The 21,926-nt window shown below is 38.9% G+C and overlaps 1 protein-coding gene across 1 annotated transcript in view; it reads right to left on the minus strand.

Annotated features, from left to right (window-relative positions):
* Window positions 1-5,335: 5,335 nt before the first annotated feature.
* The window catches only part of T265_15708 (hypothetical protein), a gene marked incomplete at both ends in the record, with an annotated part of 31,512 nt that continues 14,921 nt past the window's right edge, over window positions 5,336-21,926 (minus strand). Inside the window, one exon of the mRNA XM_009178989.1 lies at window positions 5,336-5,409. Coding sequence (XP_009177253.1) covers window positions 5,336-5,409 — 74 coding nt within the window. The remainder of the gene's footprint in view (window positions 5,410-21,926) is intronic.

Below are 21,926 nucleotides of genomic sequence, written 5' to 3' on the forward strand. Positions count from 1 at the left end.
AAACCATTGAAGTTAGCCGATACGATCATGCTGAACATTTTCGTGCAATATACCATGAACTTTCAGCGGAAACCGCGTCAAATTTCCGGGTTGTCACGAATCTCTGTATTTGCGTTTACTTCATTTCCCAATATGATGTTCGGGCATGCTCACATTCATCGTTATATGCGAGAAAAACAAATCTAGCACGCCCACAAACCTCCAGTGAACCATTTACTGATACCAAAGTTGCTGTTCAGTGTATGTGTAACAACACCAAATTTAGTTGATTGACCTGTGGTCTGAACGGCTGCCTGATTGAACAATCACAGTATCATATCAATAACGTTTTTAGTTTCCCAATTGAAAATTCATCCGCTGATGCTGCATGGGTAGGTTTTGCTGGCTGATCAGGAAACCGATTTTGATCTGTTAACGTACCGTGAAATAAATTGACATCGGAACGTGTTGGTGCACATTACCTCTACCACAGATTACAGCTGAACGCGACGTTGCGCCTCGAATTCTTGTTGTCCGCACAACGTTTTGATTGCCAACATGGTCAACGCATTCGTAAGCAAGTTATTTTCACACTACGAAAAACGTAGGCGACAGATGAAGCACAAACGTTCGACATGATATCAGTTTGCCTGCCATTTAATCCTGAGCATATGGAATGAACGAAATCCGAAGTTAGTTTCACAGTGACGAAATCGCCGACTGGAATCCGGTTTTTTTATACCGGGCATCCTGAGCTCCTGGAAGAACTCTTATTAACCGTTTGTTGTTTGCGAAATTACACGATGGGATTTGGAAACCCAATTTTCCTAGTTACCAATTGGTGTCTAATTTAATCGCAGTTGTTCGCGCTTATCACCTGAAGGTATTACGACTGTTAAAAGCGGATTGTTTTGTGAGATGATTGGCTAATAGGGCAAATACAAACAGAAGCTGTCACCAAATAGAATCAGAATCACATCTTCGGTTTCAGATGCAGGACGCAATAGAACCAGGTTTATTTTCTTTTCATTAAGGAAACTGCTCACAGGGTTGCTGAAATCTTTTCGACAGCCCACGACCGGTTTCTTCCTTCTTGGGACGCATCAGGTGCGCGCATTACCCGAGTTATCGTCAACTTTGAACCCAAGTTGCACTGTTTTCGAGAAATGCACTCATTTGCAAATCAATTTGGACATCATAATCGAGAGCTGAATAATCGATTCCAGTTTAACCCGCCCCAAGGATGTTCTGAAACGTGACAGATAGTCCATTATCATTGGATGTTCATTGTTGTGTGATGCACTCCTGCCTGGTTCCTATAAAATGATTCAATGCGGATTATTTGATTTCATTCGCCTAATGCCTAAGATGGATTTCGAATGCCACTGTGAATCTTACGGATCCCCATTGGGTCGCTAAGATTTACCAGTCATCATATATGTTGACCAACCCATTGCAGTGTTATCTTCATAGTAAACGCCCTTATTGTGGATTCGCGATTTTTTTGTTTATTTTTTATTCTTTATGTGTTTGGCTTCGTTCGTTCCATTCATTATATTATTTTTGTGCTTCATTGTATTTTGTTATTTTAAATAAAGGGAAGGCTCTGAAATATTCCGGATAACACAAAGTTTTGTCATGTTTGCTGCTTGGGGAGTTTTGAACAATAAAACTGCGTCACATCGGAAGCCACAAATTGAAGAAATAAAATGATTAATAAAAGTACGGTTGAGAATCTGAGAGCCGAACATGCCGTAAGGAGACGGATATAGCTGTAGTGTCGGAAGGGAACTCTTCATGTTTCCAGTGCACAAAAATACTTGCTGGTAATCAAACAAATTCGAAAACGTACGTTGCAGCCACGCGTAGAAATTTTTATATAAACTGACAACATTATTTTATGTATCCCACAAAACAGCACAGGATTTTCATCCCGCAATTTAATGATGAAAATTCGGATTAGAAACTCACCTTCTGCTATGCATGTATTCACTAGCGTGTCACAAATTAAGCGGAAAATTGTATGGATAATTTAGCAAAAATTGGTGGAATACATTTGAGAGGGTTATTTTACCGACACCAAAGAGTTCTGCAGCGGATATTTCCATGTCCCCTCAACCGGCCCCACCTAATTTGTCTAGTACATGCGTGTTTTGCTAGATACCGCGACTGACCCGCTATACAAGTCAGTTCCTGTCTGGTACGCATTGGAGCGATTCATGTATTATACACACGTCAAACTTTCCTGTACAAGGAGAGAATCCAATCAAACACAAGCATACAAATCACGTGACAAACACCGTTCTGCCAGCAACATTGATAGACGACAACTCAGTTCCTCTCTAGTACGCGTCGGAACGATTCATATTTTATACACACGTCAAACTCTCCTACTTAAGGACAGAACACAATCAAACACACACCCTTACGCACCACTCGCGCGTCGGAACACAGTCCGGCTCGAGCCAACAACAACCGCGGACAACTAGGAACGTGCAGCAGTGAATCTGCCGAAAGAAACACGATTACCTGCGTCCAAACCAACTCGGTGGAACTATTGTAACTTCCGCTCAGAACGATAAGTCCTTCATTTGTACATTCCCATTTTCGGTATTGTATTCGACTAGATTAATGTTTTGTAACCTCACGTTCTTAAAATAAATTTTATTACTGTTGCTTTCTAGCCTTCTGGTTTATCAAATGGCTTTTGTTGTTAACAATAGCGAACACATATGGTTCCATGCAGATTTGTTTATGGTCTGGATCTTTGAACCAAAATACATAATATAGTACAACAAGTAGGCACACTTACCCACTGTTTTTTTGGCCGGCATATTTTTTATAAAATATATTGCAAACGTAATAACAGTGTGTAATTAGATTTGTATACTGGAAATAACAGGCAAAGCCGTGTAAAAAGTCGTTACGCTAGCGTGTTAAAACGTGTGACTGTGTGGGTTGTGGGAAGGTTTTATGAAATTTAATGAATTAAATGTCTCCCTGCACTCATGATACCTTGCTGCAATTCTCAAATCAAATGCGCATCGGTAAGGACACGCCAAGTATCTATGATTCAGTGGTGCGCGATGAATATTTGTCTCAAATGGTAGCGTTTGAATTTTACACCGTGAAAGACACATTTGTATTCTTCCGACATATCAAAAGTAAATGTTAGGTCGTATGCATTAGTGATTACGAAAGTGCACGGGCATTTTACGCTACTTATTTATTGTTTGTTTGATATAATACAACGCTGAACATAATAGAGCGATATTGTATCTTGCACGAAAAATTCGAAGTCAAAATAAAACATGGTGAAATAAAGTCGTTCGACTAGACATTGTGCCTAAAACGTGAGGCCCCCTGTTTAATTTTTTCCACTTGACCATCCTAAGGCCTCGGAAATGGTATTTGGTATAACTTACACGTTTACACACGCGTTTACACAGCTTCAGAATTCCCGAGTATAACTGGCTTAACAATCCTCCGTTTAATACATAGATTTGCATTTAAATGAAGGAATTGCACAAATATTTTCATGTAATTTAGAAGGATTTACACACAACGCATTCGGCATAATTTTCTAAAGAATTATGTAAATAAACTACTTTTTGCTTGATGAAAATGAATTACTCACCTGTTTTCAGACATTCGCGTGCTTTGAGTATAATTACTTAACAATAGCATCATCCTGTGGACTACGTTAAAATTTTAATTTATTTAATGAAACTCTATATGAATAGTTTCAGTTAGTTTGCTTTTTGGTGTCGATGCTAACTATTTAAGTGCCTAAGCTACGGAATGTACCAAAATTACTGGCGCAAGCCAGTGTGATGTTTCTCTAAACGAAGCGCAGAGGATAGCACATAAACAAGATTTGGGCGTAACAGCGACGCTTCTTATGTTGTGTGCTGTTCCTCAGGTTCATTTAAGTAAGCGAGCACCCAGAAGGCTTCTACGGTAAGCATTTTTAGACGACAATAAACAACATTTAAAAAACATTGGTTTCCATTTTATATAACTTTAGGAAGTTGAAACCAAAAAGTAGACAAAAAAGCAACAGTTTATTCATTTAAACCTGCTTTATTCTTCGTAATTTTTTGGACAAAAATCCTGATATTGCTAGTGAAATTGCGTTCAATAACAACGGTTCACGTTTTGGACCACAATTTGCACAATATTTGTCTTATACGTTCTTAACAAACAAGTTATACTCACGACCTTTTTGTTTTTTAACATTCGTTTTTGAAATGAATTTTCAGATATTGCATTATCGAAAAATGCTGTTTTGAGATAATCGCATTATGGGTACTGGTTATTAGAACAATAAAGATAATGATGTATACCCGAACCTGTTAGTTGACTTGGAGTCAGACGCGACCATAATGGTACATTCAGGAACAAAAAGCTTATTGTAATTGTGGGTACTCAGAAATGCATGTAAGCTGGTCAGTCCCAAAATAAGGTAGATTATCTGATGCAGATGAAATCTTCCAAAGACTGGCACTATATATGTTGGTGAACATCTGGAACAGAGATTCATAATTGAGTAAGATTTCTCAACGTAACGGAAGTATACGAAGCTGAAGCAAAAAAACAGGCCGATACAATTTGCCAAAAAATCGGAAAAGCGAAAACGCTATTGGATCCTGTCAGGCCCGTGAAATAAATTCTACTCTTTCCAGAAAATTAAGAAACGAAACAAACATTACGGAGAAACGTATTATTTCAGTGATCCAACTAGCCAAATTAAACAAAAATGTCGATGCATTTGTGTGAATTCAACCTGGGGCAATTAATTGGTAATAAAAGCACATGTTTTGCTGACTATGTAGACTAGTTGGCGAAGTGTGCATCGCTTACAGTGACCTAATAGATATCATGGTGCCCTCATCCAACGGTAGAAGGAAAGCCATTGAGAACCTTAGTTCTAACGCCCAGTTTGCCTGTTAGGTAACATGAAATTTAACCAGTCTATTAAAATCCGAGATTCCGCTGAGCAAATTAGTGCGAAACTATCCATGATGCGACTGAGGATAGTGGATCAGTTGGTTTGTATTTGCGGGTATTATTCGGAATTCATAATAACAGACAGTTAAGAATATGTTGACAAAACTTTCAAATTTGCTATCTGGTCTTGTATGACAGTGCCGCATTTTAAGCGCAGCAGTAAGCTCCGGTATCTTAACAAATCAGTACATTCCACTTGATACATGCGGCTTACCCGCAACATTTCAGTCGGCAGAATTATTTCAAAATGACCCAGGCTAAGGTTTAACTTTGGATATATTTCCTAACATTCACTGTTTGTAACAGTGTTTGCTGTCAACCCTTAGACATGACTAGAACTCACCAGCTTTTGAAATAATTTTGTTGGTGAGTCACAGAATGCCAGGCAGGTGTGTGACGTCATATTCCAGACACATGCACCTGTTGCGAAAACAGAAATTAGGAAAGACGATACTTACGGGAGTTTCTGCAACTGTCAACTTTGTAAATAATAGAGTAGATGTGGCGTGATCTTTGTGTTTGGATACCCGAAAATACGGCAACGTTAACTATGTTTATACGAGACGATTCGTGGCATTCCCTTGAAATTAGATTTTGCGATTCATTTGTAACTCAGTTCTGTCAGAGAAATTGAAAACCTACCGTCTTTTGCACGCATGAATGAAATTTGAGGAAAAAAGTCGAGACATTTATTGATGTAAACGGGTTTCTACACCACTGCTGGAAATTTCGCCAGGTCATTCATTTTTAGGACTTTTAACGTATTAAACACGCGATGATTTGAAAATAAATGGAGTGACAAACCAAATGAGCATTTCATAAGCAATCATATGACAGAACGCAACGTATATTACAGGTTTATTGTTTTACGCAATGTTTGACACAGTTGTAGAACTTGATCATCGTAAGTTTGGGTTTATTAAGTTTATTTTATTTAATTACAGACTTCCAAATATGCGCCCATAACCGTGAGTTACTTACCTTATTTGTCTCACGTATTACAGTGTGACTGTATGAAATTACACTACTTCCTCAAAATAAGACAAACGTGCTCGGAGGCTACGTTAACGTGTTGTCGTTTGCAGCAATAAATTGCACAAATATTTATGGATTAACTAGTTTGGCCTTGTTTCTCCTAGTTAGCATATCGTACAATATTTCTGAGCTATGAACGCTACCTACACCCTCCAATATACATTGCCTGGGGAGAACAACGCCTGCTAACCACAGACCATATATATCGCTCAGCTTCAGAGAGCGTGTAATCCTGAACTGGGCTGGTTGGCTTCTCGCAGGAGCATGGAAACAAATATGGAACTCACTTTCTTGCACACATGTTTCAGCTTGGGTTGATGGAAGCAAACATTTTTTGGAAGCGTGTCCATTCACCTGTTGTATGTTTATTTAATAAGCGCGTAGCGAACCCTATATCCAGCTTAGCATGTGTACACTGAACTGACACAAAATTTCATCTGTTTATAAATAAGCGTTGTCAGATTTTGCTGTTCACTTATGACTTTTGAATTGACAAGTGAACGTTCATGGCAACTAATTTCCGTCCCGCATTCTTCACAATGTGTCAAAAAAGCGCGTTATTTCATTTTTCGCCCACACATTGATAATGTAGTAGCCACTACCACTTGAGCGTTATTGTAAAGGTTCCACATGTTGATTTAAGCTGGCGTGAGGTAAACCTCAAAAAGTACATCCAACTTGTCGTACTGCATTTTAAAAATATTCACGTGTGGTTCGTTAGTTATTGGTTATCGAGTATAAAATACCTGACAACTGGAGAACTTTATTAATTTGCTTCATTAGAACGTGCGTGTGCTCTTAAGTAGACATTTTCACGTTAGACGAGTCTGCTCAGCTGAGTTAACATTATATTTTCATTACAATCCGGATTACTAAGCAAGTTGTTTGCTTTGCATTTTCTACATGCGCTCGCACAAGCAATTCCCTTGTAATATGGCATCAACGGCCTGAATGCATAAATTTAATAGTAGCCAGTCTTACCATTCGCTGGATCCCGTAGCTCCTTGGAAGCTTCATTGATAAGAGAGGCAAGACTACAACGTAGCAGCACTCAAACTGTCGGCTTTACCAGCATTATTTACTCTGGTTGTTCTGTAACGAGCAAACTTGGGCTCTCACTTCAGTAGAAGAGCATACAGGAAGAAACCAGTGAGTATTTCCACATAAAGGGCGGTGACGTTATGTTTGCTGATGAACAAACGCTATAAAGTGACCTAACTACCTATCAGACATAACTGGTAGCGAAATAACTGCTTAAAACCCTTTAGACCATGTCGCAAGTTTATGAACCGCAAGTTATTTTTTCAGGTAAGCGACAAATTTGTTCAAAAGGGTCACGTGCTAAATTACAATAGCTTCTTCCAATTCATTGCATAGGCGTATGTTTTGCTTAGATTCCGTATTACGTCTTTTCTCGACCATTGAGTAGTTACACCAAAATTATCACTTTTTCGTTGCGTATTGACGGTAAAAAACCACTTACTGTTTAAGCATAATAAAACTTGTTCAGTGTAAGTGACAAAAACACACATCAGTAAGTTCCGCACATATACTTTGCATTTTTAAATAATATTTTTTTAAAAATATTTCCGGATTCTGACATGCATGAATTTCCAGGCACGTCGAAGCATAATTAAGAAGAACAATATAAAACCGCTGTCTTATTTTTTTACTCCATGGGTGAAAAATCACCTAAACAATTAGGCGCTCTGTTCTAAAAATCTGCAAACAATACCTGAAAATCAATCTGAAATCCTTTCTTCCTATACTAGTATCCACACGCCTACAACTGCTGGTCAGAATAATGCATATTTATTTAATGCAAACCAGGCCTTCGCCGAATGTTATAAACTAAGACTTGCTTTTGTCACAAAATTGGAAAACTGGAATGAGTTCTGACGGTGCATAAAAGTTTTTCTTGGGATAAATTTGTATTGCCTTAATTTCTCGATAAACTTTCTGGGTTCACGGTAACGCACGAGCGTTACCAGAGGAACTGAAACGTGTGCATATAGCAGTGCACGCAACTTGGGCAGCCTGTCCGTTTCTGGCGGCAAGAGACACTCTTTTGCGATCCAATTCATGTGACTAAAATGTGCCGAATTCATCATTAGATATTATTGGCTGTAGCCGCTATCGATTGGAAGAATTGTCTCTCAAACCCAAAGAATCCAATGATCTTTTATTTGACTGTTTCAGTCGTATTTGCCACAAGTAAATGGGAAAGCAGCTTACCCTCTTTTACGCAGTCGTCAAATGATGGATCTAACGGGAGAAAGAAGATTTGAGTTCGAAAGAATACGGTGATACAAGACACATATACAACAAATCATACGAGGTTATCAGCCGTACCACGCAATTGATGTGTGTTGGTTAGACCATTTTTCCACAAGCAACGTTTGATGGTTATGATTTTCGAGATACTTAGTGACGATGTTAGGTTTAATGTGAATGATAAAAGCTAGTCGTAAACGTCTACCCAATGGATTCAAGTCCGAAAATTCTAGCTATGTAGGTGATGTAACATCAACCTGCACGATAACCTGCAATGCGATGCTCAAACATTCCAACGTCTGTCGCTGAGCTGAATTTTGTTTTCTGCGCTTCATATTTCTGCGATGTACACTGTATTTGTGGCTTATTGTAGCATTTGAGACTTTACAAGACTGTTCGATATATATAAGCAGCAATTCCTGGTAAAATGATCCTTGTGAGCTGCAAGGAATTTTAAATAGTTTAGTGTTGACAAATTTACATAACACTTATGTTATCCTTTCAAATATGGTTTAACTAAAATTCTTTGTCCGTTCCTGTGATAAGCTGAAGTTTGCAGCCATGAGAATCACAAAGCCTAATTGTCGAGCAAAGATTCATTTATATTAGCAAAAACACGTTCTCGTAGATTTTGGTAGAATTTTGGTGTGCAAAAACACATCCCTTAGATAATAAAGGGCTTTAATAACATTGAGTTTTTCTTTGCTGTAGAACATAAAGCAGCCAGTTCCCAATGTATTCCGACATCCAGTCAACTAACGAAAAACGTGTAACAAGAAAATCAAGCGTTCATCAGTCAGGTTCTCATAGGTTAGCAGATAAACTTTGCACCTGACTATTAAATCATAATGACGCACACCACGACGTCGACGTTATTACTGGCAGAATTCGTCTAGTCTTTCTATTCGCTCTTGTTCTGTACTGTCTACATGTATCACCTTTTTGACGAAAATAGGCGAAATGCGTGCCAATTGGTGCGGCTAACCTACAAATCCCGTACGGTGTGTTCCTCAAGAATTAGGTGCATCATCTCGCACTGTTAAACAACTAATCGAATAGTTCGAGCAACGTTGTTTAATTTGACGGGTTTAGAGCAATACTTCCAATTACGCCAGGAACTTCGTATCGTCTAGTCCAGTACGTGATGCTTGCATTTTTCATTCCACAGTTTCGTGCGTAGAAAACATATGCACACAAGTATTTGGCTACTCGGATCATTTAACTTTAGTCAGTGAAAAACATGGAACTCACTGTTGGACATTTGCTGCCCATTCTATTACAAATATCGCACAGGAAAAAGTACATTTTAGAGCACTATTATTGTCTAATAATTTCATTTGCTTCGATGATCATGAAGTACGACGCATTTTTGGCATAATGTTTTATTTTAATCCTGTTGACATGAAGCTAGTGTTCATTCGCGATGGAAAGTATATCATATGCCGAAATCTCTGTATTTGTTTATTGGTAATGAGAGATCAGATATAAAAAGACAAATGGTCAACGTAAATAAACTCTATTTTGAAACTCATCATCAGAGATATGCATCGTACGAGATGGTAACACAGACTAACCCGTGGGAGAATTTGGTATGTCGGTGCAATCTCGTATGCCAGGTGCTGTCTTCCGCTCTGATTCTGGCTACATTCCGGACAATATTTTTGATGAAGTGTAGCTATATTTTACCAGCTACATGATTATGGTTTTCCAGATGGTGCATATCCCAAAGCACAAGTCAGTGTATTTTCCGACATGGTGAGAAAATATATAAAACTTACTAGGTATCAATTACATGACTAACTGTGATACGCCTTTTGACATGAAATGATATTGTTTGTCTGCATCCGATAAAGTAGGCATAAAATTGCAGATTCCGTAGAGTCGTAAGCCCGGATAATTTTATACTGTCTGATGTAGGCGCAAAGTTGAGTTACCATCAGCTTGTCCAAGCTCAGTCATAAGCAACCTGGAAGCCGTGGGTGTGCACAAAAAATGGCACTTCCATGGATACTATCAGGCCTTAAACTCTGGTTCAGATAAATCACATTTCCTTACTTGTGAGGGGAGCAGATAAAATGGTATAGTACTCCAAACTGGTTGTTACTTAAGCATTCCCAAATTTGCAATCGACGTTATTTTTCCGGCACGATGCATGTTTAAAAGCTCTCCTAGGTTATTTTACACACTTGAACAGCTGCATATAAATTTTTATGTGGCTTGTATATGGGCATCAAAGACAACTCTGAATATTATGTAGAAAACCATAATTTCCGAATGGCAAGAACTTAAAGCTATTGATGGGTTATTCCTGCTGTGGCCCAGCCACCAAATGTCATCTGGCTACATACCCATGTGGTCTCATGTGGCCTTATGTGGGGTGCACTATATAAAGGTTTTTTCAAAATTCCCAGTTATCAAACATCATAATTACGGGTCACACTTTGAGCAGCTGGTCATTTTGAGTTTGATTTGATTGAGCGAATTTAAACATATACTACATCAGAGGATCAGCGGTAACGTATTCTAGAGCAGCACGGAAGGTCAGCGACCTCCATCGCTGACTGCTCGAAATTAAATGCAAACGCACAACAGGGTTTGCAATTGCTTTGATCAATAAATTGAATTTTACTCATCAGACAGGCTGATTTGACATTCACACCAATTATTAAATGTTGCATATTAGCTAGTATGTGCCAAATTACTGTAAATGGTCAATACCTTCGTTTGCTACAATATTTATGTACTACGATACTTTTTTGGATGTTGTTTTTGAGGGGTCTCGCTTACATGGTGTTTGTATATATTCGAGGTAAATGCATCATAACAGAAGCAATCTCGTTTACACTAATATCACCACGAAGCATTACGCTACAGTCATGTGGTCAGAAATGATGCACTCAGAAAAGTCAGCTCAGGTTTATTTTTCCACGTTGATTTTGACGGCGAATAACTTCTGATGTATTGTGGTGCATTTCTGGGACGGAGTAAACTGAGTCATACATGACCTGGCCAGCAAAACAATGTCCGCAGGTTTTTGTTTTGCAACTGGTTATATGCACCATAATACTAAGGATGTTAGTGCATTCGTTGAACTGGACAATAAATTATCAATATCCTGGAGGAATAATATAATGAATAATACTTGCTCAACACAAACAACTTTGGGATTCCCTGTCAACCTATTACAGAATGGAAGAATAATGCCTGCAATGATGCCGAATTCCATGTACGAGTGTTTCAATCACTCTAATTAATGAAAATCTATACCCTAAGAATTGATTAAATCACGCTTTATTAACTGCTCCACTTAGAGCTTAAGGAACGATAACAGAGCATATCTATTGAGAGCACCTGGTAAACACGATTCGTGAAAAGGTTGCTTATTAGAATGGGAACTCCAGGCAGCAGCAGGCTTTTGCGTAGAAATTCATTTGGGTCACTCAAGAACCAGGAATTGCAGAATGGCCTCTTATTTTTGGGCTGGTTTCTGAAATCAACTTTCCACACTGCCCGGCTAAGGATACATACTGGATGTGGCCAATGATGCTATGAGAACCACTACACCACACTGCAGCTCCACAATCCATATGTGGTTGTGAAATTTTGATTTAGAATGCCCTTCTCAAAATAAAGATCCCCGATTTACTGCGAGAAAGACACAGGAATAGAAGCAAAAAATGGTATTTGGGGCGTACACTTTATCAAAATGGCTGAATATCTTGAATGAAACATTTTATCTTATTAAGATTATTACGGAGTTGCTTAATTGTGTTTACTTATTGACAAGCAATGGTCGAATAATTAGATTTCGGAACAAACGTTGGTTGGTTGAAATTAAAACACTAAATTCATTGCAATATCTTTCATGGCACTTCTAAGCCTGTTCGCATTATCGCCATTTGAGGAAGCTATTTTGAGGGCGCTTTATGTGTTTATTTTTGGCATGCGACCGTCTCTCTATTATATATATATATACATATATATTCGATTAGCCTGTGTGCTTTGGCCTTTCGGAAACGACTACTGAAAATACCATTGCTCGTTTTAAATATACCTTTACTGAAAGTCACGAAAAAGTTTTCCCTCTACAGTTTTTATGTTTTCTAGCAACTGATGCAACTTACTACTTGCGGGACATTTGTTCACTAGTAGCAATGGGCAGAATAAAACGCATTACACTGATGAAATCCAACAAAACTAAATACACCTAAATATTACATCGTTTTTTCCATTCCCTGCCTGAAAAACGTAAAAACTCAATTCAAAAGTGCATTTAAGTAAGCAGCGTAAACGTACGCGCTGTTTTGGTTGAAGCAAATTTTAAGAAATACACGGATGTTTCAAAATTAACATGCAGTTCCAAGATAAATTTACAAAAGTGCTCGGAAATTAACATGAAGCATCAGGAAACGTTTACATAATCAAGCATCACAGGTGCAACAATTTAAATCAGTATGTCATCTGGATGCCCATAATTCTACTGAGGCACAAGTTTGCCGAGAAATGTCATTCGATAAACGGGTAAACATCTGGAAGTCGAAAGTGTATAGACAGTTTCAACAGCAAAGAGATTGTGCACATCGGAACTGCGGTCCACAAGCATAATAACATGAGATAAATTTAAATACGCCCGGCAAATTGGTTGATGTAAAATATGAACTGTTCAGCAGATTTAGAAAATGAAGCAATCCTGAATTGGCCACTTATTTGTGGGTAAACTTTGACCTTCCTTTTGTTGATAAACTGAGGCCCTAATTCAACGTTTCTGCAGCTTACGTATTAGAATTTTTGCTTGCTCAACTAACCTTAGTACGGTAGTGAATACATTTTTTTGATTTTTCGTGTTCCGTCACCTAATAGATTTTGCATATACCACTCGTGTTTTATTGTTGCCGAAGGATACATGAGGGAATTATGATTCCCATAAAATTGACAGTTGCGCTGAAGATAGGAGCGATGCTGAACTTAACCGCAGTCTGTTTGCGTCACTAAATACGACATCACCTAATAACAGGTAAACCTGTAAGTGACGCTCACCTTTTTTCAAACACTCTTGCACTTGAGCGTGTCGAATATAATAAAGTTTGGAGTGAGGACATTGTTCGCATAGAGCTTGAACAAAAAATGGTGTGAAAACATCTGCAATATAACCTTAAGCAGAGGATTATTTCGTTGTGTTTGGTAACGTGACATTTATGCTGTAGCTGGTTAGAAATTAAGTTATCCACTTGAATCTATTACTTACGTGCTGGACGTTTGTGCAAATGACGTGACCAGTGATTTCAAAGGTAGAGATTGCATTTGATCAGACGGAGTACGATGTTGAACAGCCATCAGAGTTTTGCAAGCGTCGGCTACAACCGCTTCGGGCGAAAAGTCGTGCGGATATTTTTCGACGTAGTTTTTTAAGAGGACATTTCGGATCAAAGTTGATGTGATATAATTGTGTCATTTAAGCTGAAACATTATTTAGAGTGAATTTTTCTTTTTTGGTATTATCCGCATATTGAGAGAGACGTACTGCAAACTAGCACGTCCCTGGCTATTTTTAAAACACAAATTTAATATTTCATCAGTATTACTTAATGCATCCTGGCACAACTATATAGGCTCACAATAAAAGAAGCATATATACATATGTACATGTACATATGTGCTGATGTTGTCCACGTGATATGAACTGAATTAGGTGAAATTTTCAAACAGATTCAAAAATACCGTTATATTTCTTGCCGAATTAGAACGCCAAATTGGGAGAAGCTACCATGGATTTCGAGTGAAAAACACCATTCACACACAAATGGGCAAATATGTGTGACCCTTGCTCCGGCATCAGTAACATTCCAGTTCACTCTGCTTAATAATAATGGGAAATATGCGAGCGTAGTGGATATTTTTGTGTGTGCACCTCAAATTTTTTTGTGTCTTCAAATTTTCCTGACCTTAAATTCCCGACTATATTTGCAAAATACCGATCCTTTGGTATTTTCTCCACTCATTCCGATATCATGTCGATATCAAACCCTCCATATTTGTCATCAAATTTGGAGATTTAGCAAACGTTAGTTTGTTCGAAATACCGGTAATGTTTTTTATTGCTGACCATAACTTAATTTTTGATGCGCCCGTCCAAGTGTAGAGAACACTCAAACGCCAATTCAAGCTTGGGTTACTATCAGATTGGTGTGTTGTACTATATGGAAACAGCAACAAAAAAGTTAAAAACTCCCGTATGTTTTTTAGCTGAGTATAATTACGTAAGCTTCACACACCTAAATTTATGATAAACTATTCTTACTGACGGCAGTTTACAAACGAAATACTGTCAACAGATAAGTTAGAAAGATGCACTAGTAATTCTTTAAGTGGTTGGCAAAACTGGATAACGATCAGGGAAATACAAGACTTCATTTTTGGTTGTTTAAAACATTTTCCAGGGTTTTTGCTTACATTCCATTGTATCTAGTGTCGCGTGCACTAAAAAGGAGAGAACATTTTCACTCAAAAAGCGATACTACTAATGTCATCGAAAAATGCTCCAAAGACGCCAGCACTCTGGTAAATCTTCCTCCTGATGATTGTTATTGTCCTAAATTGGCAATTTCTTAGCGTGGATAATAATTTTACACCATATAAATTTAAAATCCACTGTCTTGTTGTGACGTCAAATTCTAAAATATTTTTTTGAAAGTGCTATCATATATTACACTAAGCAATAGAGATATGCCTTCCAATCGCGAATTTTTCTGGTGATCTTCTTTTTCGCTTCGTGCCTTTTGCTCGCTCCTAACAGAAAACAAAGCAATATGCACTTACTTGGATCCGTGAAATTGTTCGCCTTAGCTTTGAGTGGAAACGGTATATTACCCACCACCCCACCAATGAGTAAATTAGGCACGACTCACTACTTAATCAGATCCCGATTATTATTGTTTCTAATGCATTACACCAATTCCATCGTGCTACACCAATAAAACTAGCACGGCACCATTGAACTTGTACTGTTTCAAAGTAAAAATCATAGTAATAACAAACGTTCCCTCAAACACATTCAGCATAAATTGCAAGTCCTGTACTTTACCAAACTGCCTTACCTGAGTAGCCGCAAACACAGAGCACAGCAAGCAATATTTTGTACGTCATTGTTTATTCAAATGAGTTGCATGCGACAATTTTACAATTACTTATATGTTTCCTGTGCCACAACATTCTTTCGCCATACGCATGGCATATTTGCTAACTTTGGAGAAGCACAGAGCAACGCTAGTGCCTGTCATCAAATCTGGTTAAGTACACGTGTTACCTCACAATGTGCACCACGCCCTTGGAAGAAGGGGGACGCTATCGATAAGTGAAACCGATGGAACATTTTGTACAGGGATCACGAGGTTTGTATTCAACCAAGCTAATCGTTTTTGAATTGATCCGACTGAGTTGTTAAGCGGCAACTTGACTTCATTGATGTGTTTCTGGGAATGTGTCGCTGAAACGTTCAAAACCATGAATATAGTGACTTGTTACGTTTTTGGCCCTTGGTCGCAAATGGCTTAGTTTGGATTAATCGGCAAAGATTGTCACCAAAAACTGATGCACGTGACCGAAATCAATAGCTTCTTGATATCCTCCAAGGGGTTCCATAAACCCCAGTGACAAAAGCAGAGCTTGTCCTTCAATTTACAAATAAAGCGAAAACCAGGCAGATATTCTACAAACTTGAAATTAGACGCATGAATGCTTTTATGCACACACGTATTATCGTGCAAGTGTTCCAACCTTGCAGATATCCTTCGCAGAGCAGTGTATTAAACCTGTTCTATTAGACTTGTTTGAGTTCAACGCAAGGTTGCCCTGCTAAACTCAAGAGTTCTTAGAGCACGGGTTTCCAGTGTTTCGTAAATGTAAGCTAACTAGACAAATTGTTGCTAGAATTGTCAGTGAACGTCGCGTGTACCAACATACGTTTTTTAACATATTTTTTCTTTAAAAGGTTTTGAGATGCTTCTGTGATTGTCAGGTACATGTGTGGTATTTGTTGAATTCTGTTCAATAAAACAGTTTTCATCGAGAAACTGGTTATCTGTGTAAATGTGGGGCAGATCATCATAAGGTCATTTAATTTCTCCTCTCTTAGATCGGTCGATCGACGGAACTAAGGGCTGTAACAGAAGAAACTGTGGGCAGATCATCATAAGGTCATTTAATTTCTCCTCTCTTAGATCGGTCGATCGACGGAACTAAGGGCTGTAACACATTTGTGGGAATTTTATCCCACGTCGCTGAAGCCCAACCACATTCCCATTTCAAATGGAAAAATTCAAATGAGTAAATTGTGTTGCTGCTGGCGTACTGTGGCAGATTGTGTACCACTCGCCTGAGGTTTGACGTATGGAAGAATAATTTGTGTTCAAGGTGTCAGTATAAACTTGAAAAGACATACATTTATCGGTCAAGGTTGTAAGCGCTCATTGTCAGCAAATTGTAAATCCAGATACGTGATGTATTCGCGAGTATCATTCAAATTTCTGCAAACCATCTAATCCCGTGAAATGTCTATCATTTTTGGTTGGTCGTTAAAATGTTCACCGTGTACATACGCCAGAGTGTTTTTCACCCGTATTATTTTCATCCTCAAGGCATGCAAGCCTTAGAATAACATTCAGGACCAACCTAAAACTATGAATTACTGTCGGCTGAGTCAAGTTCTCCAGTCAACACCGATGTGGGGTTGGGAACAGGTAGAATGGTTGTTAACAGTTCCGCCTAATCACGCTCGCATACCTGGACGGAAAATAATCAACGGGCGGGTGTGAACATGTTCATTGGAAGCCGTCGGCCGCCATTCAATGGAGGGCATTACATCAAACATACTTGGTTCAATAAGGCACCTCTTTATCTTCAAGTTAGCACCACATTGCCCAGAGCTTGCATATCACATCTGCCCTGAGGGTGAGCTGATACGAAGGGCTAAAATTTTAGCCATATCACAGTGTACCTGTACTTGAGCGTATTTTCACCCTGTTAATAAGCGCCTTTCACGACGAGGAGAAACAAACTTATACAGCTTCCGGATATGTGTGCTCAACTTGATGACAGATGCCTACGATGATGCCTCATAAATCCAACGCAGATCCTGACCATCATTTCACGGCCCCCTTAACAGCCTTTGTTCAGCCTAGCAAAACAAATTTACATAATGCTAGGGAGAGTGCATTGGAGAAGTCCAACGTGCAATTGCTCCGCGAGTAATGGCAATCTGTGCTAAAGACGCGAAATCATTGTGTGTCAGTTGTATTATCATGGTGAGCCATCAAACATCGGCATGGCAAGAAACCCGGAGTTCTGAACCAAAAACACAGAACACATTCGAACGCCTAACTGTTCAGATATGGGGGAAGACCTGATTGTGTAACTCCCAAGATAAAATATGGAGCTCATCATCATTAGCTTGTCTAACCCTATTCACGTTGTCAAAATGTTAACCGGCCCCTTGGGTGTATGATGGAATACTTTTGGATGTTCGTTGTCTATGAGGAGCAGAGTACTTAAGTCTGTTGATGCATAACATTAAGTCATTTTGATAAATATATATAACTTATTTCCCTACGGGAGTTGATCAGTCCGAACACCAAAACACTCATACTTAAGCTAAATTATAGAGGCTGAAATACAGCATACAATTGAATGCACCACTGGTTTATTCGTACACGCAATTACGTAATTGATGATGAATGCCTCGTTTAATGTTAATCACTTGTTGGCGTCTTTAAACAGCAATTTATGGAGAACTATTTTATATAAGAATGGCAATATTCTAACGCGCGTAAGCAATACGTGACCAAATGAATCTCAAACAAGGGATACCTACCTTACCTTGCCTGAAAAAGGAATGCCAAAACAACACTAAACGAGGGATACGTACTTTACCTTGCCTGAAAAAGGAATGCCAAAACAACATTAAACAAGGGATACGGACTTTACCTTGCCTGAAAAAGGAATGCCAAAACACCACTAAACAAGGGATACGTACTTTACCTTGCCTGAAAAAGGAATGCCAAAACAACACTAAACAAGGGATTTGCACCATACTATGATTAAAATTTACAACCTCCACAAACGACGCTTCTCCTTTTTGGCTATGAAACGAACCGCTCCATTGGGTTGAATTCTAGACTTGCATGAGAACCACGGACAGGGGGCTAACTCTTTCGAACGGAGAGGCGGAGCAACAAGGACTGAGTATGTAAATTACACTAGATTTGCAGGTAGGATCTGTTTTTGTGTTTCGTCAGTGCAGGACTGTCCGCCTAAACAAGTATTGGCATCTACTTATATTGTTCGCTTAGCCTCAGTTTCTCAAGCTGGTCGATTCCAAGTGTTCATCTCAAACTTCTTGCTCTCTTGACTTCGCCAATATAATCACAAGTTATACTGTACGAGTCAGGGCTTCCATTTCATCTGTGCAGTCACAGGTGTAATACGACCACTGAAATTATGTGAAACATCTGCGAAGTGGTCTGTCCTGAAGCAATCTTTCATATAATTAGAACTCGCCATCCTCAGTTAGCTAATCCTCTTATCGAACTCGATCATAATTAGCAGTGGGCATCTGGATTTCACAAACTAGCAGCATACACGACTCATGTGTGCCACACGAGCTTCCGGGACTCTCCTTATGTGTGGGATGCCAAGGTTTAAAACCCAACACCGGGAAGTCTCCTTAGCCATATAAACGAAAGAGCATACGTATAAAACGTCAACATACCAGAATGAGACTATAAAGTATTTTTCTTATTTTGCCGTTTGTCTATGTTTTCCCGCTATCCTGTTAGTCTTCGAGAAAACCAGACGTATCTGAAGCTTAAATCCAAGCACTTATGGCGTCGAAAATGATCTTGAATTTAACGCTGACGTCCTCCATGGTAGGAGCGCTCTTAAAGTATATGATAAAACGCAACATTTATAGAATGATAGCGAAGAAACACGTTAAATGTGGCTACTCGAATATTCCAGAAACTTGAATCTGCTCCTGATAAGTCCACAAAATCGGCCAGCCAGGTTGACACGACAGCCAAATATCTTGAATATGCGGTCCGGGAGATTTTTATCAGTTGATAATCAGTCAGTCATATCCAATCTAGCTGTTACTCATGATCTGCAGGTCACGAAATCTGCCAGAAAACAGCCGTTAGACGCCGAACGCTCAAGCATGTCGGGGAACGAGTCTACGTGTCCAATGAAGTAGGCTTGTACAGGTTCCATCTCTCACTGACGGGAATCGCGGTTGAATTCACATATAACGTGGAGCAACTGCCCGAACGGAAAATAGGTTTTGCGTACCGGAACCAAGCTGGTTCGTTTTCTAAAAGTTTCAACATTTTTTCCTCGCGTTTATTTACGTGATTAGGCACACAAAGATAGTCATCTAACTAGTCTCATTTCCTAAGTGAGTGTACCGTAGAAATGCAGTGAAGGTTGGGTTGCTTTGAATAAAAATTGCACCATTAATTTACGAATTCTCCATCCACTTCGAGTATGTTATAACTGTTTCGTTATTTTGTATGTTGAAATGTAGTTTACAATCTCTATTAATTTTTGTCAGGTGTGTTTATATGCAGTTTTATCTATTTTCAAACGTTTGTACGTAATATCAATCTTCATTGATGGCTCTACAACAATTAATCAATGGAACAAACTAAATTACCATTTTCTTCCCACAAATCTCCCTTAGCAGCCTACATCAGAAACATACATTATATCTGACTATCCTGTACTATTGTTGTCTTACTGAATTACCCCAAAAGTTCCCCGTGAAACTCCAGTGAGCACATCTGTCATTAAAATGCGGACATCAATGTGTTTCCTAATTGGTGCCTATTTGATGCATTTGGTTAGGGGGTTGGGCAGCAAATTTTCCAAGAGAGTGTGAGAAAGTCACTTATAAAATGCTCTTTTGTTCTTTGAGGAAGCTGTTTACCATAAACTCCCCAGATTAAATCTATCTCGTAGTACAGTTACCGTCCACATATAGATTTATTCCACGTATGTGACGGTAAAATATGGCACCATAAGCCAATTTATTCTTCGGTTATGTAGAAAGGCTCAAGAGACCTTTATATCTGCGTGCATCCATTGGAGATATTTTTAATTATTCGTCAAGTAATTCCTGTCAACGTTCAATGTAATGATCCGAAACCATTGAAACCAAGCACGTTTATTTGAACGCTACTCAAAAACAGTCATCTGAGAGGCAGCTGGAATAAACAAGCTCCGAAAAGTAGTCTTCACCGGAATTTACGTTTGCCTTAAAAAGGTAACCAACCTCATTCTGATAATAAAGTGATTGACGCAGTTTTCTTCCACTGGTGTCTATAACATACTACCTCTGTACAAAATCCAGAGTTGGATGGTTGCCCCGAAATTATTGCCGTGTTTTTAAATCAGAACGCAGGGAAATGCATGGAAAATCGCTTCATTGAAAGTAATCATCAGCTCAGTGACAATCGCCTCGGAATGTGAAACGAAACCTTCCACTAAATCATCATAAAATGCACTTGATTACGTAATCACGAGTATCGCTTAGATGCATAGTGATCCCCTTACCTAGGCGTGATCCCCCTACTAGCCGTAATATATACCCAACCCTAACTTCATTTGTGAAAGTTGATAATTTTTCATTCACAAAACGAATAACTTTGGAATTCCAGCTGATTCATCACAACCATGAAGAATCTGTTCCAAAAATATATTATCAGCATTTTAAACACAACCAATTCCTCGTGAGTTACTGTTGCTGCTTCAATGATTATACATGAAACCAAAGTGAGTGCCCTGCGGAGACGCAGTACAGTAAATTAGAGCATAACCAAACTAAGTAGCACATCATGCAGCGTACGAATAAAATATGCTCGTTTACCGTTTTCACCTCAGGCATGTTAAAAATGTTCCAACTTTTTCTATGTCAAATGTAGTCTACAACCAATTTTGTAAATTTTGGCAGATATTTTTACGGATTTATCTACATTCCAAAAACTTAGCCCGTATTTTCAATCCTAAGCGTTGGCTCTCTCATCTACCTTTAAGTTGTGCCTTGTACACCTCACCATCGGCGATCGTGCGAAATGCTCAGGATGTGCATATGTTTCCTGTTATATTAAGACGTTGAGCTACTTTCAAAAGCTAGAGATGTCGGCATTCTACTCGTCAAACTAGTGGCTGTGTGAGTCATCCATTTCCTGTGTAATGTGCTCCATCATCGAGTCAAGTCATCGTGAAGATTTGGGTCATGCACAAAGATAAAGGTACCTGATGATTGCCAGGTGTGCGTAGATCGTGCGGGTTTATTCAACTACTCAAGCTATGTTTTCCACGAACGACATAAAATCTCATCGAGTTCAGACGCATTATGTGGCGCATTATTTCTTTCATCTGGGTTCACGGCTTATTTTGCAAACGGATCAGTGGCTCAAACCTACGGAACGAAACTTTCCACTTTGGTGTGTTTATTCAAGGTGGTGATTTTAGAGCTCGGTAGAGCAAATTCCGCTCTAAATTAAAGCCATCGTCATCATCAAAGACGGCAACATCCGCGTTGGCACTTATGCCTCACTGGCACAAACCATAAGGTTATT

Source organism: Opisthorchis viverrini, assembly GCF_000715545.1.
Source record: "Opisthorchis viverrini unplaced genomic scaffold opera_v5_757, whole genome shotgun sequence".
NCBI classification, from domain to species: Eukaryota; Metazoa; Platyhelminthes; class Trematoda; order Opisthorchiida; family Opisthorchiidae; genus Opisthorchis; species Opisthorchis viverrini.